Here is a 25,729-nt window from a genome sequence, read left to right as displayed (position 1 = left end):
TGCAGATCAGAGGCGGCAGCGGCGATGGCAGCAGAGGGAAGAAGGTGAGTGCCAGAGCAAGGCTCCCTATGTGACTGTATAGGAGTGGGATGGGGCAGCTGCATATAGAGGATTTGATCTTTCCATATTCCCCCTGCAGCCGCTGGATGCCTGATTCTCCTCCTCTCTCTTCTGCAGGCATTCAGCGGCTGCAGGAGGAATATGGAAAGATCAAATCCTCTATATGCAGCTGCCCCATCCCCCTCATATACAACTTCTTTTGCTGGCCGGGCCCCCCAGTGCTGTCTAGCAACCCCCCACTTTCCAACACCCCCACCAAGTGCTCTTCAGCCCACCTCTCTTCCCCCCCCCCCCCTTGTGCTCTTCAGCTCCCCGCAGTGCTTTTCAGCTCTCCCCTCCACCTCAATGATCTACAGTTTCCCCCATTGCTCTCCAGTCCCCCTCCCTTCTCTGTCCCCCTAAGTTTCCCTGCCCCCCACCCTAGTGCTCTCCAACCCCCTTGCTTTCCAACCCCCCCTCTTAATTCTTACAGTCCCCCCCCTAATGCTTCCCTGTCGCCCCCTGCCCTTCAGCTTCTCCAGTGCGTTCTGCTTCCCCTGTGCTTTCTGGCCCCCCTAGTGCTTTTCTATCTTCTATCATAACTACAGTCTCTGACCATCTCTTGTTTATGTCCCCAGTCTCTGACCATCTCTTGAATCATGTCCGCAGACTCTGACCATCTCTTGTGTCACGTCTGCAGTCTCTGACCATCTCTTGTGTCACGTCTGCAGTCTCTGACCATCTCTTGTGTCACGTCTGCAGTCTCTGACCATCTCTTGTGTCACGTCTGCAGTCTCTGACCATCTCTTGTATCACGTATGCAGTCTGCAGCCTTTCAACCTAATTTACTGAAACTGTAGAAAGGCACCCTAAACCCTGTGACAACCAATTAGAATTCACCTTTTGCTAGTGTGATGTCAAATAAGTAATGCCCCGTACACACGTACCGATCGTCGGCCGTAAATATTCGGCCGACGACCGATCGGCCGATTGTAGGTAGTCAGTACAGATTTCGGCCGACAGACAGCAGATTAGCAAGACTGGGCATGCTCGGAAAAGAAAAAAGACAAGGAAAGTTAATAATCACATGACATCACTTCTGCGGTCGGCTGTTGTTGGCCGACAAAATTTGTGTGCAGTCTTTTGCAGTTTTCAACAGACACGACAGCCCTAGACAAAAGATGGCCGATCGTTCGGCCGACGATCGGTATGTGTGTACTAGGCTTTAGTTAACATTTTGCTTTGTGCACGGTTTCTTGAACAAGCTCTTGATGTTCAACTTTCCCAGGAGGTCATAAAGGAACTGACTCCCCATTTTCTGGTTACAGCTAATTTGGAAAGATTTGGTGTTGGTGCTTCATCTAGGCTACTGGGAAATTAATTTCTCTTGTGTGATGTGGATGTTCTGGGACCTCTGCTATTTCGAAAATGTCTGAAGCAGTTCCATAGGAGCCTCCAGAAAGGCTTCTACACGGGGCACCCTGGTTGCCATGATTGGTGCTCTCAATTGCTTTTATGGGAAGAGTTACAAGTAAAAGTGGAGATTAGAAAGTTGAGAGATTAAGATGCGTGTGGTCACATTTTATAAGATTTTATGATGGGGCATTGGGTGGAGCTTGGGCGGACTTACTTTAAAATGTGGGCGGGGTCATCAAATTTAGGTTCAGGCTGAAGCCCCTGGTCTTTTTCTCACCTAGCAACGCCCCTGCTAAACAAGCTGAAATTAGAAGCTGATTGGCTACCATGCACAGTGCACCTGTTTAGTACATCCCCCACCATTAGGCCATATTTGTTGCTCTAAATGGGTCAGAGTGGTGGCTTATGTTCGATTAAAGCATACCAGTTAAACAACGAAAAAAAATTTGCAATTGCTGACCAGTTTATGAAAATGCTAGTTGCCAGGCTTGAATACTTCAGAGTCAGACCTTGAACAAGCATTCCTCTTTTTTTATATTTTACTTGCCCACCACTTTATTCAGCATATGTGGGAAAATAAATACCTGGTACTTCCAAATACTGATGACCATGTGACAGAGCTGAGCCAATCATTAAGCACCAGTGCTGAAAAAAAGATTAATTGCCATAGTTTGTGCGGCTTATCCAGCTGAACAAAGCAAGGGGAAAGGCAATGCAAAGGTGAATGAGCTGCTGGGGGTGGGAGATTTAAAGTAAATCTGGTTCTTCTTTGCTGCATGGCATGACAACGTGGCAACTAGCCTTTTTAATAGGAGAGGTCAGCAGCGGCACCCTACTTTTGTCTCCCAGCACAGATTTAATTTTCACTTGGTATGATGTCTCTGTAATTTGCATGTGATTCATATGTAAATGTATTGATCGTGCTAAAAATGCATCCGGAAAGGCTCTAGGCATGACTAATCAATGGCTTGTTTTCTTTGGGCACCAAAATTAATTAAAGGGAAGTGAAACCAGTTTTATTTGTAATCCTCTTAATTAAATTTCCATGGATGTAGGTCGTTTGTCAAATCCTAATTGAAATAAATTGTGACATACTTTTCATATGGCTATCACAGTAGTTGTGGACTTGTAGCACTGAGGTTCTGTAATTAACATTGCTGATACCTAAAACTGGGTCTTATTTGAATCAATTTGTACAAACTATAAGGCCCCTTTCACACATGCTGTCCGTTTGCCTGTTTTTCATCCATCCGTTGACGGATGAAAAACGGACATCAATGCATCTCTATGTAAAAGCGGATGACAACTGATGATCATCAGTTAACATCCGTTTTCATCCACTTCCATCAATGTCCGTTTTTTTGAACGGATGAATGCCCTATTTTTCATCCGTCAAAAAAACGGATCGGATGAAAAACGGATGACAACGGATGAAAAACTGATGTCAACTGATGACAACGGATGACAACGGATGAAAAACTGATGTCAACTGATGTCAACTGATGATAACGGATGAAAAACGGATGAAAAACGGATAACAACTGATGAAAAACGGATGAAAAACGGATAACAACTGACGAAAAACAGATGAAAAACTGATGCAAAACGGATGAAAAACGGATGAAAAACTGATACATTTGACGTGACTGAACTGATGAACTGAACGGACTGTATGTGTGAAAGGGGCCTAAAAGGTTTCCATGTTTTGCCTATAGTTTAATATACGCTCTGTTGGGTATTCCTACTAACGTTCTGAGATGGGAACGAGAGATACATTTTTAGGACAAAGTGTGCAGGGAAAAGACACACCTACCCCAAAAACAAATTCCCAAACATGCCCCCAAAAACAAATCTTTATGGGAAATAAATATGCAAAAAATGTGTATGTTAACTTCTTTTTTTTTTTTTTTTTTTTAACTGATAAGTCTGCATTTAAATGCATTTCTAATCAGTTACAGGACCTTCTGAAGGCATTTAAAGTGATTGTAAAGTCTCGTTTTAAAACAAAAAATGTTCTACTTGCCTGCCCTGTGCAGTTGGTTTTGCACAGGGCAGTCTGGATCCTCCTCTTTTCGGATCCTTCGTTCCTGCTCCTGGCCCCTCCCTCCTATTGAGTGCCCCTACAGCAAGTAGCTTGCTATGGGGGCACCCGAGCTGCAGCGCTGTGTGCCCATTCAGCCCGCCTCCTCTCTCTCCTGATTGGCTAACGGACTTTGACAGCCACAGGAGCCAATGTTGCCGTGGCTGTGTCCCAGCCAATCAGGAGAGAGAGTCCCGGACGGCCGAGGGACTCGTGGACAGAGATGGCGCTCTGGTAAGTATTAGGGGGTGCTGGGAAGGCTGCTGCACATAGGTTTCTTATCTTAATGCAAAGAATGCTTTGTGATGGGGAAAAAAAAAAAAAACTTCTGATTTTACAACTCCCTTTTTTTTTTAATGATTTTTGTTGGTAAAATTCACATTTTGCTTTTTAGGTGTATTTTAACGGGTTGATTTCCTATAGGCAGAAATTCTTTGTACTGAAAGTGCAGTTGCTCCAGAGCTTCGTAAGTAAGGTAAAGCTTCACTTTGCAAAGAATACCCAATCACATGTGTAGCACCCTACAGGTAGGTGCTAGGTAAAAGTATAGTCGGCCTTGGCTGCCTAAGGCCCCTTTCACACATACAGTCCGTTCAGTTCATCAGTTCAGTCACGTCAAATGTATCAGTTTTTCATCCGTTTTTCATCCGTTTTGCATCAGTTTTGCATCAGTTTTTCATCTGTTTTTCGTCAGTTGTTATCCGTTTTTCATCCGTTTTTCATCAGTTGTTATCCGTTTTTCATCCGTTTTTCATCCGTTATCATCAGTTGACATCAGTTTTTCATCCGTTGTCATCCGTTGTCATCAGTTGACATCAGTTTTTCATCCGTTGTCATCCGTTTTTCATCCGATCCGTTTTTTTGACGGATGAAAAATAGGGCATTCATCCGTTCAAAAAAACGGACATTGATGGAAGTGGATGAAAACGGATGTTAACTGATGATCATCAGTTGTCATCCGCTTTTACATAGAGATGCATTGATGTCCGTTTTTCATCCGTCAACGGATGGATGAAAAACGGACAAACGGACAGCATGTGTGAAAGGGGCCTAACAGTAGGGCCATGATTTTAGCTGGCTGTCATGTCTCCCAGGTGTGTCTGCGGAGAGGAGTCTCCCCACTGGCTCCATGAGAGGATTCTCATTGGACAGTGGAGGAAACCCAATCAGAGACCCACTCAGGCATATATCTACCCCAGAAGGCAGATTCTGCCACAGAGGATTCTGGGAGTGGGTATAAGTTCTGAAGGAACGCATGATGCAGAGTCTTTGGCGGGAAGCAGAGTCCCAGGAGGGAGAGTATGACTGTCTCTCCTCCTGTCAGAGGAAGCGGGTGTCCCGGGTGGCGGCCTGGGAATCCAAAGAGAGTGGAGCTGCGCTACAGAGGGGATCCGGTGTGCCAAGAACCAGCAGAGAGAGAGAGAGAGAGAGAGAGAGAGAGAGAGAGAGAGAGAGAGAGAGGGGTCCAGTTCCAGGAAAGCCTACAAAGATCGTAAATACTGTGGATTGCCCCTGGGGGTCTGCCTAGAGTCAGAGGGGACCACTCTGGAGAAGGTTCTAGGGATCCAGGAGTTAGCTAACTGTTAAAGGGGGTGCCTAGTCAGAGGACCTTGAAGTGTTAGAAGGGGTACCTGCAGTTTGGGCCCTGAAGAGTCAGTGTACAGTGTGCAGTGTACTTAGTTGAGAGTTGCAGCAGCACCAGTAGTGACAAGGAGCTACCTCAGCCAGTGAAGGGTTAGAGGGAGCTGTTCAGTGACTTTTGCGCTAAATTGAGTAAATTGAGTATCAGGAGTCAAGAGTTCTACAGTCCTGGAGTTTCTGAGCTAACAAACAAGTTTAAAGTTGAGGTTCCAGCACTAATTCAGTCAAGCAGCATTTAAAGCGCTGGCCGGCATTCAGCTGGCACCAAGACAGCGTTAGTGAGCATTTTTTGTACAAAGTCCCAGTTAAGCCTAGAAGAGCCAGAGGAGTATCCCACCCATTCCCTTCTCCCATCCCCTAAATACAATAAAACAAACCAAAGATGCCGGAATGGTCATTGTCTCTGTTCTCACACCTGGGTTCACAACTTAAATGTGTTGGAAGTGTTACCGGTACTGATGGCAGACCCAGGCCTGGAAATATTGCTACACATGCAAAGAAAATTGAAGGAAAAAAAAAACATAATTGTTTTTCTTGCACATGTTTGGATGATAAGCAGCAGAACTTCCCCTCCTTTACTAAGATTTAGAGCAACTCCGCTTTCAGTGCACATTATATTTTCCCCATAGTGTCTTCAGCTTAGCTGTGTCTAGAAAAAAAATAATTCTCTGCATCTCGGGAATATCCAATAGCAGAAGGATGACTTATTTTATTTACTTTTTTTCTTCTACAACATGGGACTGGTGCAGTCAATGAGTATTGAATTGATTGTGGGCTGATCCAAACATAAAGCGAGGTCATATCAAAGGACTCGTTTGTGTGTGTGTGTGTGTGTGTGTGTGTGTATAATATATATATATATATATATATTATAAAAAAAGTGTAAGTAAGCAAAATAAATGAGTAGCTCTCACCTCCCCGTTCGTTACTATATCTTTTTGGTGTTGAGCAATACACTAAAATGCCCTGTGGCTTTTTGGATTTAATTTCAATTTAAAAGCAGGGTGTTGGTTTTTTAATTTTTTTGTTTGCCCAGTTTGTTTTAATATATGATCTTTTATTTGCTGTGCTGAACACGATCGATGAATACTGCTCTGGCTAATCCTTTGAACCCCTGGGAACGGTGTGCATCTATTTTCACCTTGGGGTTTGTGTTTTTAGCGATTTGGAACTGGCAGGGCCATCCACTCAACAGTTTCTTTAGCAGTTTGTCAATGCCCTGTCCTATAGCCCAAGAAATGGGTACAGATCTGCAGTGGAGTTTGCTAAACTCCTTGCAGTGTATATAAATAGGTCTAGAGAATATATATTTTTTTTTTTTTTTTTCTGTGTGGATGTTTTTGTCTTTTTTATTTTTAATTGTGCTGTCACCAGGGGACCTACCATTTGTGCAGACAGTACAACTGCTTAGGGGCTCTCTTTGGTTTAGGAGCCCATTTACATGAGATGTGAATTTGGTTGCTGCTGGACTTCTATGGCAGGTGAGAAGCAAGAGTCCTTTTTCATTAAGCCCTAACCGTTTTCTCTAGCTCAATAGTGCCCAAAATTTGCAATGGAGTCCGTGTTGACTATGGCTGTTGCGGCCGTGACAGAGGAGACTTGGGAATATCAGACCCCCACCTTTCCCTTTCAAGCTTGTCTTAAAGGATGTGTTGATATTCAGTCCTAAATTCTAGTTCTAGGGCTCATAGACTTTTTTCAGCAGGTCACCCAGACAGGTGTTCATCAAGGGGGAAGGTGGTTTAAGCTGGCCACCAGGCAGAAGGGTCACTGATGACCAGCCCAGCTTTTACAGACCCCGTATGTAGATGAACAGGTGAATATTGAATTTTCATGGGTTGGTTTGGTTTCCATCAGTTTACACATAGCTCGTTGCCTTAAATACCCAGATATGCTTTTATATTTTACCTTTTTTATATAATGTGTGTATGTATGTATGTATGTATGTATGTGTGTGTGTGTGTGTGTGTGTGTGTGTGTGTAAAGAAGGGGACATCGCTCAATATTGTCTATCTGTGAATCTAATACTCAACAATCAATCTTGATGTACTAAATAAATATACATAAATCACAATTGATAAATTAAAATTATTAAGTGGGTTTCCCCAAGTGTTATACATTTTCATCATTTATTTTTCATTTTTTACACCTATTTAAATACCTAGGCGCAATCACGTGAGTAATAATAATTACTCACACTTTTTTGATCCATATCTTATCTATCTATCCTGATAAACTGGGCCTGTGTACCGAGGGCACCTATCTTTGTGTTACTGGAACCCTACTATAGCCTCATGTTCTCATAGTCTATAAATGCACTCCCATACATCAGTGCCACATTACCATAGAAACAAGCACAGAACGTAGAAACAAGCCGAGAATCTAAAAATGTCCTCCGTTCAATTCACTCTACAGGTTCGATTCTGCCTGGCTCCCTGCAACCTGTGACTCTAAACTGTTTTTCTTTATTCTTTTCTGTAAACAGAAAATGCAAGAAAAGGAGATTGCCCGGAGTCGTATCCCACGCCTGGTTCTGCGTCCGTACTTGCCAAAGCAGAAAACGTCCCCATCTTCTGAATCCCCATTTTCAGAGGAGGACAGCAAAGACTTCAACCTTACCTCCAGCCGCTCTGCCAGGACCATAAGTAGCAACAGCTTCTGCTCAGGTAAGTTTGTTGAGTGGTGTGTTTTTTGTTTGGTACTCTTTTTTTTTTTTTTTTTTTTTTTTTCCCAAGTTTGGATCTGTGTACTGAGAACTACTTAGGCCTCATGCATGCAGGATGTTTATTACTCTCCTAGAAGCCAGCAAAGTTTTTGCATAAAAAATATCTTCTGCTTGTAAAAGTGTCTAAAGCTTTTATAGGCTTTCAGGGGCTATTACAGGCATCAAGCTCTTGGGCGTTAATTCATTTTAATTAATTTCAAATACTTTTTCTCTGTCGCTCATTGACAGACGTAGTCTTTGTTGATTAATAACAACTCGGGTTATACTGCCCTCTACAGGAGTAGGACTAGACAGGAAAGAAAACGTTCTGGCCACACCCTAGGGGCAGTCCCAGAGGGTATATCCTCTCACTTCCTGCTACAGCAAATCAGTTTTTTTCTGTCTAGTTAGGAGTAAGGACCTAGATGCCTTGCTAGGATCTTCGGTCCTGGCAGGATTTTTTTCTTAGATTTTTTTTTAGACAGCTTTTTTCTCCAGTGTTCCTGTGAGATCTTCAAGCAAGAAAGCTGGAACTGGGCGACGGGCTGGATGTTGAGATCCAGTGGTCACCCCAGTTCAGCCTACGAGCGCGTGCAGGCCATAGCTCCGCGCTGGGTCAGCCGCGACATAGTCCCACTGGACGGGGACTGACCCTGCGAGTTAAACGTCTCGCTTAAACGCCAATGACCATGAGTCACGGCGTCCGTATTGGTCGACAGCCCTCCCACCCCGGTGGAGAGGGGTACTGTCAGGAGTTGGCGCCCGCCTGGTTCTGGTATGGTGAGTAGTATGTTCCCCCTTTTCCCCCTGACGGGTTTGTGGTGAACGCGGGCCCCTCTCTGAAATGGTAAGGATGGGTCTCCCCTCTATCCTATAACATGTCACAGATCCCCCTATTTGAGTGTGATTTTTGTGAACAAGAAACCAGGAGACTTGGTTTGGGAGCTGACAATCTAATGTCATTTCAAAACTGTAAAGATGACTGAAGTCAGTGGCAGTACTAGAATATTACTGTGGTAGCATAAGGTATCCTACCTGTCAGAGGTGTTCACAGGGCGATGTCTATGCATGTATAACTGCAGTCCAGATCGCATTCCTCCAGCAAGGGCAGGCTGCCTTCCAACGGCCCACGGACCGCATGCGGCCCGCCAGGGTCCGGTACCGCCGGCCAGGCTGATCACCATCCAGGGTGAAGTTTGGGGGGCCGATGCACTCCCGCAGGCCACTAGGCCGAATACAGCAACCCGCAGGCCGCTGCTAAGCCGCCGCTATCCTAACAGGCCGCCGCCATTGTCTTGCAGAGCACACGAGGCCGCCATATTGGTGTAGCCTTGTGTCTCCAGCATGGGGGCGGCCATGTTTGAGGTGACCAAACACCTCGTGGAGCCAGGGGGAGGCGCCGGAAGGCGTGTTAAGGGGCGGAGCCGCCTCCTTTACCCAGGAAAAAGGGCCAAAGACTTCCTGTCTGTAACAGGACAGCACTGAGCAAGCTGATGAAAACTTCTGTGCATCAGGGATGAGCCTTGGGGTCTCTCTCTCTCTCTGTGGGGTCCAAAAAGGCAGGTAACACTGAGGGGCGCTGTTGCGACTGGGGGATACAAAAAAAAAAAAAAAGTTTTTTACTTTGTCATTTTTTTGTCGCTGGCAAATGTCTTGTATAATCATTGACCCTGCCGCATAGGTATCCCCACCTGATCCCCTCAAGGTGGCCGCAGGACCCTCCAGTACCCCACTTGTTTTTAATGCATTATCGGCAGTTATGGAGTCTTTGGTATCCCGGGTGGAGGTGGCCTGTCAGGGACGGGGATCAAGAAGCGACCCCCGCCTACCCCTATTTTTTATCTGATACTTCAGATACGGATTCGGAGCTGGTCAATGCAGCTGCAGGTCCCTCTTATGGGGCTGTTGTCTCAGGTAATGTCTCCTCAGCATTGAGGAGCACGTTTCTGCCTCCGCCATAGCACAAGAGTGGTGGATGCACTAGTTGTGTCCGTCCGGGAAACCTTTAGTCTTGAGGTTACACCGGCAGAGGTAGCTGAGACTGAAATTCTTTTTTGGTACTTGTTAGCCTACCAAAAAGGGCGAAGGATTTTCCTTTTACCCAAATGGGGTCGTTTTGAAACGAACCCTTGTTATTTCCTAACGCATGGCTAGGCGCTATCCGTTTGAGGAATCCCTCTTTAAAGGATAGATGGTACCACCTGCTTTCTTGCCACAGACTGTTAGGATAAAGAGGACCTCGTAACCAACGAGGACCTTCCCTTTCTGCTCATAAAGAGTTGTTCGTTCCGCGAGGGCGGGCGATAAGGCGAAACCCTCCAAAGCCCCTTCAGAGGGTTTTTCAAAGGGCGCTGGTCGGCTAAACAAAAAGTCCGGCTCAGCCAAGCCTGAAGAATACAGCCTGATGCGCCCCTACCCATCTCTGGGGTGGGGGGATGTCTTCACCGGTTTCCGGATCCATGGCTTGCCAGAACCCCGGACTAAGGGGTTCGCGAGGTCATACGGTCAGGATACAGGATCGAGTTTCGATCACTTCCACCGGTACGATTCTTCCCTTCTAACATTGAACGGTTTCAGGGGTTCTATTCGAACCTGTTCACAATGCCCAGGAAAGAGGGCAAGGTGCGTCCAATTCTGGACTTGGGGAAAGATGGAGTCCATCCGAACAGTGGTGGCCTCCCTGCATCAGGGGGAGTTCCTGGCGTCCATAGACATTTAGGATGCCTATCCTTATATCCCCATCATCGCAGTACATCAGCGTTTTCTTCGCTTTCCCAAAGATCATCCCTGGTTCCCACCAGGAGACTGAACTATCTCGGCCTAATGTTGGATACATCCTGGGCAAGAAAGTTTCTCCTTGCGGAGAAACTCCAGAAGGTTCAGTCAACGATTCGGATGTTGCTGTCCGTCAATTGGCTGGGACTGATGGTGGCCTTCTTGGAGGCAGTACCATATACCCAGTCTCATACCCGAATTCTCCTGAAGGAGATTTTTTTCTAATGGAATTAGAATTCCGATTTCCTGGACAATCGGATCCGGTTGAGCGAGCGGACCAGGAAGTCTCTGATGCTCAACCAGGGGAAGTCATTCCTTCCGATAGCATCCAGGTTACCAATAGGGTATCGGAACTGAGAGCGATCAGATTTTGTCTGATTTACTGGACCGAGCAGCCCGATTCGTAACCAATCGCACTATGCCACGGTCGTGACTTATGTCAAGAAAGGGGCACTTGGTGTCCTGGTGGCCATCGAAACGACTAGCATCTTTCATTGGACGGAACAGTTTGTTCCGGATCTCCCCGCAGTGTTCACTCCGGGGGTGGGAAATCGGCAGGCAGATTATTTCAGCCATCAGATTCTGGATCAAGGGGTATGGCCTCTTCATCCAGAGGTTTTTCACTAGCTGTCCCTTCATTGGGGCACCCCGGATGTGGATCTGTTGGCACCTTGGCTCAACAGGAAGGTGCGGAGTTTTGTAGCTCGCAACCGCGTTCCTCTAGCGGACGCAGCAGAAACGCTGATTGCCCAGTGGGGGCAGTATCAGCTACGGCATGCCTTCCATCCTCTCAAGTTACTGCGGGAACTTCTTCGCAGGATAGAGGTGGAGGGAATTCCAGTTATTCTGGAAATTCCGGACTGACCTCGTCGAGCCTGGTACGCCGACTTGGTGAGGCTAGTCGCGGACGCTTCTTGGAGACTTCCTCTCAGGGAGGATTTGCGGTCTCAGGGACCGATCTTCCATCTTGCTTTACAATCGCTGGCTTAATGGCCTGGCCATTGAGACCCAGGTACTGAAGGACAAGGGAGTGTCGGCTTCAGTTATTCCTATCTCTAGTTAAAGCAAGGAAAGCGACTTCCAGCACATGGAAGTCTTATATTGCGTGGTGTGAATCTTTTGGATTTCCCCCACATACCTATTCGGTGACCCGAATCTTGGTCTGTCTGCAACAAGGGGTTGAGCAGAAACTGTCCTTGAGCACTATCAAGGTTCAGGTTTCAGCGTTAGCAATCTGCTTTCAGAAACCTTTGGCTAATCATTCCTTGGTGCGGAATTTCATCCAGGGGGTGCGACATCTGGCTCTGCCAGTGCGCGCACCCTTACCGCCTGGGATCTTAATTTAGTGTGGTCGGTTCTTCAGAAACTTCTCTTTGAAGATATTAGGGAGATTCCCTTGCTTACATTATCCCAGAAGGTGGCCTTCTTGGTGGCCATTACTTCTGCACGCAGGGTGTCAGAACTGGCCGCATTATCTTGACGTTCCCCATATCTGGTGGTTCATAGGGATAAGGTGGTTCTTCTTCCGAATCCATCCTTCCTTCCTAAGTGGTTTTCAGAGTTTTCATCTGAATAAAAATATTGTTACCTTCCCCGTGTCCTAAGACTAGCCATCCTTGGGAGTTTGCATTACACTCCTTGGATGGGGTTCAGAAGGATACACTTGACTACTACGAACTTGTTTTCGTAAGACGGACTCACTTTTTGTGATCACGGATAGCCCTTGAAGGGGGTTGCCTGTGTCTGCCGCGACCATATCTAGATGGACCAGTCAGACGGTGGTACAGGCTTATTCTATTAAGGGTCGGAATCCTCCGTTCCCTGTTAAGGCGCACTCTACTGGGGCGCCTAGTGTCTCCTGGGTCTTCCGCCATCAGGCGTCAGCGATCCAGGTTTTCAAGGCGATGACTTGATCGTCGGTTCATACCTTTTACAACATTTTATAAAGTTGATGTGATGGCATCGTCAGATGCCTCTTTTGGCCACAAGGTTCTGCAGGCCGCAATCTGAGGAGACTGTTGGTCTACCTCAAGGGTTTGTTGGATGTTTCACTTAGGTCTCATCTTTTTGCTCGATGAGTCCTTGATGCTTCTGGTTGGCTCCGGTTGGGCCTTCTGAATTTTGATTTCTGTTATCCCACCCCTCATTTGTGGTACTGCTTTGGGACGTCCCGAGTTGTTATTAATCAACGAGGACTACGTCTGTCAATGAGCGACAGAGAAAAATGGATTTTTGTAAAATCTTACCGTAAAATCCTTTTCTCTTAAGCTCATTGACAGACGTAATACCCACCCCTCTGTTTTTGAGTTGGGTTGGGTTAAATTCTCTAAACACTGCTTTGTGACATAACTGATTTGCTGTAGCAGGAAGTGAGAGGATATACCCTCTGGGACTGCCCCTAGGGTGTGGCCAGAACATTTTCTTTCCTGTCTAGTCCTACTCCTGTAGAGGGCAGTATAACCCGAGTTGTTGTTAATCAACGAGGACTACGTCTGTCAATGAGCTTAAGAGAAAAGGATTTTACGGTAAGATTTTACAAAAATCCATTTATTCTGGCCATTTTAAATTAATGGTCAAGCATTTAGGCGTGTTTAGCAGCTTTTAGTAGCATCAAGTGGTTTTTCTGACCAAGCTGTGCTGCTCCTGCACTTGCTGGCATTGACACATAGGCTAACATGCAGGGGAGTTTAGAGGCTGGAAAGAAAACCACCAGATGCCCCTAGGAGCAGATGTAAAAATGTCCAGTGTTCATGAGGCCTAATGCTAACCAGCAACTTGTGCTAAAGCTTGTATACCTTAGTTATAAATAAACTATCACCAGAGATGTATAAAGTACTCGAAACCCATACTTGAGTAAAAGTACAAGTGTTCGATCAAAAAGTGACTTGAGTGGAAGTGCTCGATCAAAAAGTGACTTGAGTAGAAGTACTAAAGTATTCAACATTTTTTGTACTTAAGTATTGCAAGTAGTTTTTTTTTTTTTTTTTTTTTTTTTTAAATTTTGCTACTCAAGTACTGAAAGTAAAAGTACAAGTATTGTGTTATGTAGTTATTAAAGAAAGAAGTCAAAAGTTTGAACATCATATTGTTTCTTTATTATTTCAAATGCAGCTTTTATTTATACATACAGTAGCATTTATTTTCGTATGCGCTGATAATGCACATGTTTTGAGCTTCATGAAACCTGCCATCTACTGTTCTGGCAGTGGTAATTTTTATAATAGTAACGAGTAACGATGCAGCACAAAAAAATCGGAGTAGAAGTATTGAGATCATTGAAAAAATGTAGTGAAGTAAAAGTGGAAGTAGGAGAAAAAAATTCTATCCAGGAAAGTACAGATACCGCCTTTCGGTACTTAAGTACAGTAGTGAAGTAGTTCTACTTAGTTACTATACATCTCTGACTATCACAGCCAGATTCTCCTGGCTTTTTATGAATCTGGTGGGACCTTCAGCCTCTTGACCCATGGTTCCATACTATGCTACTTCTCTCATGGCCCATTGAATTTGGCTGAGAAGGCGTTGAGTTTGCACACAAAGAGGCTACTGAGGTTAAAAGAAAGAATGAGGGTCTTGGCAAGCTGAGCATCTAGCTGCTGAAGCTTGCCAGCATGTAAAGATAATTGTCAGCCCCCCCCCCCCCCCGCCCCCCTCTTTAAAGGAGTTGTAAAGGCAGACTTTTTTTTATCCTAATGCATTCTTTGCATTAGGATAAAAAGCCTTCTGTGTGAAGTTCCCCCTAATACCTCAACCCTATCTCTGTCCAGCGATGTCTACGAGTCTCTCGGCTGTCCGGGATTCTCCCTCCTGATTGGCTAAGACACAGCAGCAGCACCGTTTGCTCCCACGGCTGTCAAAGTCAGCCAATCAGGAGAGAGAGGGGGCGGGGCCGAGCCACAGCTCCGTGACTGACTGGACACACGGAGCTGCAGCTCGGCTCGGGTGCCCCCATCGCAAGCTGCTTGCTGTGGGGGCACTCAACAGGAGGGAGGGGCCAGGGGCAGCAATAAGGGACCCGAGAAGAGGAGAATCTGGGCAACTCTGTGCAAACCCAGCTGCACAGGGCAGGTAAGTATAACATGTTTGTTTTTTTTTTTTTTTGTTTTTTTTTTTTAAATCGAGACTTTACACTCACTTTAAGGTGTGTGCATTTGGTAATATGCTCATCCTCTTGCAATCTTCTCACAAAACACCCAACTTTAGTAGGCTGCTGTAATCAGAATTGTGAGAACAGGCAGTGACCTCTTTGGGAACTGACAGCAGAGGAATTGCATGACTTTCCCAGCTAAGTGTTGACTTAATGAACATTTTTTGGCATGTGTCCAGCAGTAAGTAAATAGGTTTCGTTACTGTGCTGAGTCCTATATTACAGCTCTGTATGGTTAGGCATGCTCTTCATACACACCGAAAATGTAAACGCAGAATTGACAAATCTCTTTAACCACTTGCCGACCAGCCACCGCAAATATACGGCGGTAGGTTCCCGCGAAGCGCCGTACCCGCCACGAGTGATCGTGGGGGCATGCGTGCCCCAATGGAGGAGCGTGCCCTTCACCAGCAGGGAAGCTGATCCGTGCGGGCCGGCAGCCGCAATCGCTCCCCGTGGTGACAGAACGGTGGTCTGCTTTTGTAAACACAGCAGACCATTGCTCTGTCAGCAATCAACACAGAGCCCCTGTGTTCTTCCTATTTAGGTACACAGGTCCCTGTGTTTATTCCATAAGCCCATCCCCCACACAGCTAGAAAACGCCCCCTAGGGACACATTTAACCCTTTGATCGCCCCTGGTGTTAACCCCTCCCCTGCCAGTGTCATTAGTACAGTAACAGTGCATATTTTTAGTTTGTAGTAATGTTACTGGTCCCCCCCCAAAAGTGTCAAAAATGTCAGTCAGGGGTCCGATCTGTCTGTCGCAGTCCCGCTAAAAATCACTGATCACCGCCATTACTAGTAAAAATAAATTAGAAATGGCCTAAATCTTTCTCCTAGTTTGTGGACACGATAACTTAAAATAAAAATCGCACAGGTGATCAAATACCACCAAAAGAAAGCTCTAATTGTGGAAAAAAAAGGACATCCATTTTATTTGAGTACATCGTCGCACAACCGCGCAATTGTCAGTTATAGTAATACAGTGCCAAATCGCAAAAAATGGCCTTGTCATTAAGGGGGATAATCTTCCGGTGGTTACGACCCCTTATTGTACATGCTACTATGGCATCCCTAGGATGCCAAGATGAGGGAGACCTTGAGGCAGAGCTGTAACACTGAACTGCTGTACCATAGGCAGAGCTCTGGGGAGTCCATCTGTTTTTCAATGACCCAGCGCAAGTATGGACACATGAAATGCCCTGATATTTCACCATGCAGAATTTTTGGTTTAATCAAAGACTTCATATTTAGTGAAGTTAGGATGAACATAACAGAACCTACACATTAAAGAATAGCAACCCCTGTATATCTGTTCTGTCAGGATCCCTTTATGGCCCTTTAAAGGAGATGTATAGTCAACGCTTTTTTAGGCTATACTTCTCCTATGGGTCAAAGGAGTGCAGTTAGTTCTGCTCTCCTGTGACCCATTTTCAGCTGACAGCCGGGTAAAGCCCACTGTCCTGACCATATGGACTGGGGCAGCTGGCTCAGCCTCCAAGCATGCTGCTGCTGCCCTCTTTATGGCCCAGCACTCCAGTGAGCTGGAGGGGCAGAGCAGAGGACCAGTGATAGTCATCAACTCTCTGCTGAGCTATCAGTGGTCTTTGGCACTCCGTTCTCTCTCTTAGAGGCGAATGGGAACCGCTCTAGCTGGGATGGGTGCTGCAGTCATCTAGGGGAGTATAAATGTGTTTTTTTTTTTTTTTTTCATTTTGAATGGACTGGCAGCACTTTTTAACATAAAAAAAAAAAAATACCCAATTTTATTTATTTTAAACCTTGCACCACAAAACATGGCATTTGTGTTGTGATGCACTGGTAACACTGGTGGTGTATGCATGCTACCAAAATAGTGCATTAGCATGCCATTCACAGTAAAACTAATCTCTTTTTCAATGCATTACTCACAGGTGTAAATTGGGCCAATGGGTTATGGCTTTAGGTGTGACCTGTACTGGTGCTTGTGTAAGCTTTATAAAACACCTCTCACGTTACTGTAGGAAAAAAAAGACATCCTACAGTGCGAATCAGGCTATTTCTTATTCAGTGTTCTAGCCCACAGTGCTCCACAGTAATAACCAAAGATCATACGCAAGATCTGACTTTCTGAAAAGTCCGTGTTTTGCATTTGGCCAGGTACGCCCTTTGCCTCCAGTGTGACAGCAAAGGCCTTCTGACTGAAGTGTAGCACCCGGTCACCTAGCATGGCTGTCACTCCTCCTGCTGAAGTGAGAAAGGTGGTTCCGGCAGTCGGCCTATGGTACTAGGAGTGGGGATCCACTGTGCTGACCAGTGGAGTTGTTGGGCAGCGGACTTTGGGAAAAACAGTATCATGACGTGACTACTAAAGGAGCTGCTCAAGGGTCTGCCTAGGAAAGGAGACCACTCCAGAGAAGTCCGGGGATCAAGGAGCCAGCTGACACAGATTGTTACAGGAAAGGGGGTGCCAAGTAGTTAACCCTGAAGATTAGGGACAAAGGAGGTGCCAGGAAGGGCCCTGAAGTTGTTCTGCAGTACAGTCTACCTCAGGATACAGTTTACCTCAGAAAGTTCATTCAGTCCTGCGTCGCAGCTTGTGACCGACTGAAGCATCGGCCTAGCCGTGACTAGCTATATTCAGCATTGCTCAGCGTTATTCAGCTCTATTCCCAGCCTATTGTGCATAGTTTAAGTTGGAATATCCCACTCATTCCCTTCTCCTATCCAAATTCCAAATAAAACCTAAAAACCAAAGAAACTGGACTGCTTCTCGTCTGAGGTAAAACACTTGGAAAAATGCCAGACTCTTCTGTTGTTGCTAATGGTAACCCAGGGGAACCCACACACAGCAGCTCCCATGGGAGTAGTGCTACAGAAGTAATAACTGTTTCAAAGGTATGAGCCTATTCAAGTATTTAACCCTGACAGGACATGACTACCTGACGCTGCGGATCTCTTATCATACCGGTTAAGCCCCGTACACACGTACTGATTGTAGGCTTGTTAGTATGATGCTTCCGACAGCCGACAGCGCATTTTCAGCCGAACAGAATCTGTCGTGCAAACTTTAAAATTTTTGTTGGCCGTCACCAGAACGGCCGATTGTTCGCCAGTCAGTACAGTTTTCGGCCGACAGACAGCAGATAAGCAAGATTGGGCATGCTCAGAAAAGAAAAAAAGACAAGGAAAGTTAACCATCACATGACATCACTTCTGCAGTCGGCTGTTGTTGGCCAACAAAATTCGTGTGCAGTCTTTTGCAGTTTTCAACAGACACGACAGCACCGGACAAAAGACGGCCGATCGTTCGGCCGACGATCGGTACGTGTGTACGAGGCTTTACAACAGAAGAAATCTTTTCCTTGAGGTTGGAATCTCCTATTCCTCCTGTCTTTTTCTCGGCACATCTGGTCTGCTGTTGACCGTAGCCCGGTCCAGTATCTGCCATAATTTGAGGACACTATATCCCTCGTCTAATATGACTTGGGTTGGTTTACCCTTGTTGGCTCCATATACACACCAGGACTCCTGTCGTTGTCAATGATTGTATGCTTAAAGTTTGAAAATTATTGAACCATTAAAGAGGTCACTACCCCGAAGAAGCCCACTATATTGGCGAAACATGTCGGACCCTGGTGACCCTATCACTGTATCTCTTGGTTCATAGTGTTACTTTTTGTAATTTTATATACATTGCTTATATGCTTTGATGCAATTTTGCATCCCTGATTTCATGATTGACAAGTTCGATTTTCAATAAAATTATACCTTTTTAACTGCCTTGTTTATTTTCTATTTTTTCCATATAGATCACTGCCTTCAAAGTCCCATTATGGCGGTCTTATGACTGTATGCTCCTTTGCGGGTAGACACAGACATTCGCCACTTTTCAATTTCTTTCTAGTACTTCATTAGGGATGTGGCAGTGACAATTGGCTGAAGGTGAACCAGTGCCGGTGTTCCGTGAGAATTACCTACCCGTGAGAAAAACCTACCCCTCGTCACTTCCGGTTCTCGGCACTGTATGTAATGCAGCGGGTACATTAAAACAGCTGTGCTGAAATACGAGTCCTCTCCGCTCCTGTCCCTGTCACTTCCCTGCTCTCGGCAAGTAAATATAAAAGCGGCTGAGGGTGTATGAAAACACAAATCATGGAGCCGAGAGCCGCTTTTATATTTACTTGCCGAGAGCAGGAAAGTGACCGGGACAGGAGCGGAGATGAGTCGTATTTCAGCACAGCTGTTTTATGTTACCGCCGCGTGGGTAGCTTTTTTTTCACGGTACACCGACATATTTCCATACTAGTGCGCATGCGCACTAGTAAGCTCTTCTGTTCTTCCTTTAGGTATCCGGGACTGAGCATGCGCACTGCTGCGCTGCTCAGCTGTTTCTGGCAGGAAGTGACGAGGGTAGGTTTTTCTCACGGGGTAGGTAATTCTCACGTTACACCGGCCTTTTAAACTAAAACTATCCTTTATTTAACCCTGATGTTGGCCTTGGCTCTTGGCTGCAAAGGCCCTGAGCTCTGCATTGTGGGATGGGAAAGGGATCATGCACATTAGACCTATTTTTATAAATGGGTAGTGGTGGATTTGGCTGGTGGGCTTCAATGTTCAATATGGCACCCTGAGGTGACTGCTCCTAATCTGCAGTGTCTATGCTTTTAAGGATCACCACAAAAAAAAGTATTATTCATGCTTACTCCTTGGAAGAAATAAGCACAAGCGGACAGAGCAAACTTGTCAAATGAATAAACTGCATTGGAATAGCTGATTCTTCATCTTCCCTGCTGTGCCAAGGGAAATGTTATGCAAGCTTCAAATGAGTCAACCCTTTTACCAGATTCTTGGAACAAGACAAATATTAGGACAGCGCTAAAACCCACTTCTAATGTAAATAATTACTCTTTGTAGCATTTCAACAAACTCCAGTCTGTAAGCACTGTCAGCATGTATCTTGTACAGCCACCTCCTGCTAGTAGCCTAGGAGGGTGTGCGTGTTTACCATCTGACACCGATCCTCCTCTTTGCCTTCATCCATGCGTCTGGATAGCGGTCACCAGGCTCACATGTCAGCCGTGGAAACATTCTGCCAACGCATCTGGCTTTACACTCCGCAGCTACAGGGACTAGATCACAGGAAACTCTCAAGATACATTATGTTCAAAACTACTAGTCTGGGCGGAAAAGAAAGGAAATGGGCTGAAGTTTTGTTACATTCCCTTAAATGTGTTGCTGCATTTTTAGCGTATTTTTATTTGAACAAAATTTGTATAGGAAAAAATAACCCCGTCCTAAAGGAAATCTCTGCTACAGTTTACAATAATAGAATAAGCTAGTCTTACAAAAAATATAATCGGATAACAATTTTGGCTTTTCAAATAAGTGGATTATCTGATCTAAACCGGACACCAAAAAATGTTTGTTTTATTTATTTTAATTTTACATAGAGGGGGAAAGTGCTAGAAACCCTATTGCATTTTTACTACAAGGGTTAGGGCCATTAGGTGTGTTAATAGCCCCCAGCTGTCCCTGATTTTTTTTTTTTTTTTTTTTTTTTTTTTTTTTTTTTTGGGGGGGGGGCTTTTCTTCTTTTTTTTTTTTTTTCCTCCCCCCCCCCCCCTCTTTCCTCTTTTTAAAAACTATTTTAAAAATCAGATATATGAATCTGCTGTCTACACTTAGTTACCTGGGTAGATGTTAATATGTGTATTAGAGAAAATTGGTGCATGTGGTGCTGCTTGTGCTGGATCTATTACAATACTTAGTGTATATATGCACCCTAACCTATTCCACATAAGTACTGTACACAAATCAATAGTTTGAAACCGATCACAAAACCCAATATATCAATTTTAGTAAATCAGTGATAAAGTGATGTACAATAGAATATTTCTAATACAACATTAATAGTGACTCAGTGCAAAAAAGTGACATTCTTGCACCCTGTATAAAGATAGTCCTCAAATATGATATGCACAAAAATCAAATCAAAAAATGCGCTTTCATTAAATATTCGTGCCGGGGTCTAAACTCGTGCCCCCCCATATGTGCAGCGCTCACTGGAAAGCTCTCCCCACCAAGGGGGTATTCAACATTCACAGCACCATATGTTGTATGTAATCTCCTTTTGCAATGGATAGCTGACACGCTGTATTCTTATACTCCAGTTACCGCCGCAGTCTCAGGCATATATGAGAAATAAAACATCCATAGCCATAATTCCGTGGCTGTGTTTTTATTGAACACATAACACTTAGTATTGTAAGGCCCCGTTCACATAGCAGCGACGCTACTTCCCGGGGCGACCTTTGGAGCGGCCAGCACGGACTTCATAACATTGAAGTCTATGACGGTCGCCTCCAGGTCGCCCCAAAGAAGCTCCGGACCCTTTTTCTAAGTCGGAGCGACTTGTGTTGCTCCTATTAGAACGGGTCCGCAGCTTCCCTATGGAAGGCGACCTACAACGACCTGTGAGGCGACCAGGTCGCCTCACAGGTCGCCCCAGTGTGAACGGGGACTGATAGATCCAGCACAAGCAGCGCCACATCCACCAATTACCTCTTTTTTTGCCCGTCCCCTTTTTTTTTTTGTTTGTGCAATGTATAGACCTCTATAAAGAAATACAATATTTAGTTGTTGTATTATACTGCAATAAAATGTATATCTAACCACCAAATGGAGTTTGTTTGCAATGCCGGTGAAAACAAAAAAAATAGATATTGGGTTTAAACTTTTTTTTTTTTTTTTTTTTTTATTTATTTATTTATTTATTTTTTACATAGTAAGGTTGAAAAAAGACACCAGTCCATCCAGTTCCACTGTGAGAGTGTCAAGAGTACATTGTATACCCCTGTTATGTTGTGGTCATTAAGGTGCCCATCTAATAATCTTTTGAAACTATCCAATGCTCCCTGCTGATACCACTGCTTGTGGAAGAGAATTCCACATCCTTACCGCTCTGACGGTAAAGAACCACTTTACGAAGTTTAATCTTAAACCAATTCTCTTCTAATTTTAGTGACTGGCCATGTGTCAGTTTTCGCTGAAAAGTTTTTTTTCCCTATGCTAGGGTCACCAGTATGGTATTTGTACAATAATATCATATCCCCTCTCAAGCTTCTCCTTTTTTGCATATCAATCCTTCATGGTCCATGTAACTTGGTGCATCGCAAGGGTGTGTCCTTTGCCTACATATCTATACCAAGGTTTCCATCCTTCTCGTATCAGTAGATCAGAAAGGTATTGGTGTGGTGTTGATGGGCCATAGGGTTGTGTCGCTGGCCTCCATTTAATATCCGCTTTGGGACTCTTCTAAAACCATTAAAAAATAATTAACAGGTGCACTTGACCATCTGATGACTTGTGATTTGACCTGCTTTTAAGTACTGTAGGTTTTGCTTTCCCTAAGACTTGTATGGAAATGCAAAATCCATCTGATGTAAAGCCCTTCAAAGCAGGCCCTTAGTGTTGCTCTTGGAGATTTTCATCCACTTTCCCACTTAAAGAAATCATTCTTATCAGACCGTATGTGAAGGGAATTCGCTCACACTCTCTCAACCAACTGCATAGCTCACAACTGTCCCTGATTTGGGGGAGACTCTTTTGGAACCAAAACCCCCCTGTATCTACCATCTGTTCTTTCTTTATTCTTTCTTCTTTCTTTATTCATTCTTCTTTCCCTACAAAATAGTGATAACGGACTTCACTGGCTCAGCAAAGAAGATGACAAATAGTTAGAAAAAGTAATACATTTATTTGTACATGGTAAAAATGCATACAAAATGTACAAAACCTAAAGTGACAACAAATTGCCCCCTAGTAACCTGAAATCTAATTAGGGCCTTATATTGGTAGACTAGCTCAATGAACCAGAAGTATACAATCCCATGTAATTTAAAGCATAACCAGAGTACTGCAGTTCATACACGTACAGTTGTAATGGCCAACACGTTTCACCAAAATATGGCTTCTTCAGTACTCAGTATATTGAGAGTGTATCACTAGATAAAGATAATTTTGTATTATTAGCACCAATCGCATAGTGTGTGTGTGTGTGTGTGTGTATGTATATGTGTGTGTGTGTGTGTGTGTGTGTGTGTGTATGTATGTGTGTGTGTGTGTGTGTGTGTGTGTATGTATATGTATGTATGTGTATGTGTGTGTATATATAATATATATTATATAAACCATAAATACTTACATCTATACAAAGAAAAAATTCTCACATCAATGTGGTGGATCATAGAGCCCAGACATTGGCCTCGGAGGCAGCAATAGGCATCAAAGGAAAACGGGAGGGCGCATAGCGGGAAGTATAGGCATCTAAAAACCTACAGTAACATGTTATAATTGCTCAATATATGAAGGAATCACCTAATATCTAAACTAACATAGGGATGTAGCCCTTACTAAAGTTGCAAAGCAGGTAACTGCGATCATTTATTTGAAGCCAAATAGGACTAAAATGGCCAACATGTGCCCAATAGAGGACTATATCTGTAAATAAAAGAGAAGCAGGCACCAAGGTCAAAGGGAACAATGTATAGAATTGGCATGTATCCACACAAAACTGGGAGTAAAAAGGCCACGCAGAGCCAAACTTTAATACCTTTTTAATGTTTCACACTCCACCTCTAAATTCTTGCATTTGTTATTTTGGGAAGCCAGTAAAAAAGAAAAGTTTTTATTTAAAAAAAAATAAATAAAAAAAAAAGGCACTTGTGAGTTTAACCAGTTGTGCGTTTTTTTTTTTTTTTTAAGTTTATTGGAAAAATAAACTGTATAGTCGTCCATCCAAAACATTGCATAACACACAGGATCAGATACATGTTACAAGAAGGCAATGAGAAAAAAATGGAAAGCATACTTTAAAGTCCCAGAGAGGTATGAAGTCTTCTTCATCCTTTTTTCCTCTGTGCATGTAATCCATTAGGGTTGGGCTTCTCTAAAGACCGAAACCAATCAATTTTTGCATAAAATATTTTTTTTTCATAAAATTCTTCGCTTTTCTCACTGGGGTTGTGCCATTTGCATACAGCACATAGTGTGTTAAAAGAAGCTCTTCTTTCTCCTCTGAGAGCATGAAGTGTGTAAAACTGTGGAATGATCCTCAGAACATTCTGCTCTTATGCCATATTCATGTGGTGGTGAGAACAAAGTTCTATACGAGATGCATGAGACCTCTTCACACCTTCCTTCTTCTTTTTCTTCTTCTTTTTCTTCTTCTTTTTTTTTTTTTTTTTTTTCTTTTTATTTTCTTTTTTTTTTTTCTTCATTACTAAGTAGCTCCTATTCTATTCTTTCAGATGACACAGGTTGCCCAAGTAGTCAATCGGTGTCCCCAGTGAAGACTCCATCCGATGCTGGTATGAGCCCCATGGGATTCTGTACTGGAAGTGAGGATGATTCCAGCCACAAGCGAGTCAGCACTGGCATGTATACTGATGGCAACGTTCAGCCTACGAGGTACAAGAAGGAGCCAAAGAGTGGCCTAACGAAGACCGGTAAGATTTTGTATTGTCTGTACTGTATTTCTACAGTACAGGTTAATAAATATATATATATATATATATATTATATATTATATATATATATATATATATATATATATATATATTATATTTATTTGCTCTTTTAAAGTGGACTTGAGCCCAAAAAGTAAAGATTTTGATGTTGGGAATATTGAGATATGGTAACTGTGTCTCAGCAATACCCTGAGAAATCCTTTTTGCCTGGAATTCCTCCTGAATAGCAGTGTACTTTTTGGTATGCAAGGATTACCTAATCACTCTTGTAGTCACTACCTCATAGTGTCGCTTGTATGTTAGTCTTACCAGATTTGGGGTGATATTTGGGGATGTCCCTACTGTACTGCTCTCTGTTCTCCTTTGCTGGAGCATTCAACATGGAAAAAAAAATGTCCAGCTTCTACCAAGATGGCTGCCTCCACACATACCCAGTGCAGAACAAAGCATGGTTGGTTAGTAATCATGGACGATTGGCTGCAGGGATTAGTCCTTTGTCCTCTGCCTACCTCTTTTTTTTTGGGCTCCGCTTCCAAAGTTCACTTCTTTGTTAGCCTCTCAAGCTGAGCAAGGTTTTTTAGGCAGATGCTATAGGCTGGGCAAGAGCTATCGTATGGGAAGGAATGCATTTTTCTTGTTGTTGTACTGCAGTGCTCGAAAGGCATCCTCCAATGTGGACCTAATTATAATCTAAGGTGGTCTAAGAATATATTTTCAACATACACGCTTCAGAGGGCTCTTGTCGCCATAGTGTTAACTATTCAGCTTTTATACTTTTTTTGTTCAAAGCTTTTGAACTTCAAGTTGGTTCCATGTGCATATTTTTCATTTTTTGTCCTCCTATGTCTGTGACCTTCCTGATTCTACTTTAAACAAGTCATTAGTGGTTTAAATTGGAATTCATATAGATCCACCCATAGATTAGTGTGGGTAGTCGGAAACCACAGCTAGCATGCTCTCCTCTGAAGCTGGCTGCTTCCAACCAGTGGAAAATCCTCTGAACAGCCAAGCCTGGAAAATTCAAATTTGGCGCCTACAAGAAACATTGGAAACATCTGATGTAACCATTATGCTTAACTGAGAGAGAGGATCTAATGGCCAATAAAGTTTATGATTTTTTTTTTTTTTTTTTTTTTCTTTTTCAGTGCTATCAATCCAACCACAAAAATAATTAGAAAAATGCCCACAAAAAACCCTACCCTCCTTCTTCCTTTTTTTTTTTTTTCCCTAATTATTCGATACAATTTGAATTAAATATGTGGACCCCAAATTAGTAATTAAAGCTAATCCTTTCCAAGCAATATGTGCTAAATTATTAAAAAAAAAAAAATATTAGATAGATCTCTCGATAGATAGATCTTTTGATAGATCTCTCGATAGATGGATAGATCGCTCGATAGATCTCTCGATAGATGG

The 25,729-nt window shown here is 43.8% G+C and overlaps 1 protein-coding gene across 7 annotated transcripts in view; it reads left to right on the top strand.

Annotated features, from left to right (window-relative positions):
* Positions 1-25,729, top strand: part of SYBU (syntabulin) — an 89,507-nt gene that overhangs the window by 18,848 nt on the left and 44,930 nt on the right. For all 7 annotated transcript variants that reach the window (XM_082259771.1, XM_082259768.1, XM_082259766.1 and 4 more), the window contains exons 3-4: positions 7,662-7,842; positions 24,095-24,292. In XM_082259771.1, the coding sequence (XP_082115897.1) occupies positions 7,662-7,842; positions 24,095-24,292 (379 nt within the window). The remainder of the gene's footprint in view (positions 1-7,661; positions 7,843-24,094; positions 24,293-25,729) is intronic.

This window comes from Pelophylax lessonae, assembly GCF_965119305.1.
Source record: "Pelophylax lessonae genome assembly, chromosome: 5".
In the NCBI taxonomy this organism is placed as follows: Eukaryota; Metazoa; Chordata; class Amphibia; order Anura; family Ranidae; genus Pelophylax; species Pelophylax lessonae.
Note: the sequence above shows the minus strand (reverse complement) of the source record. Positions and strands in the feature narration are given on the sequence as shown.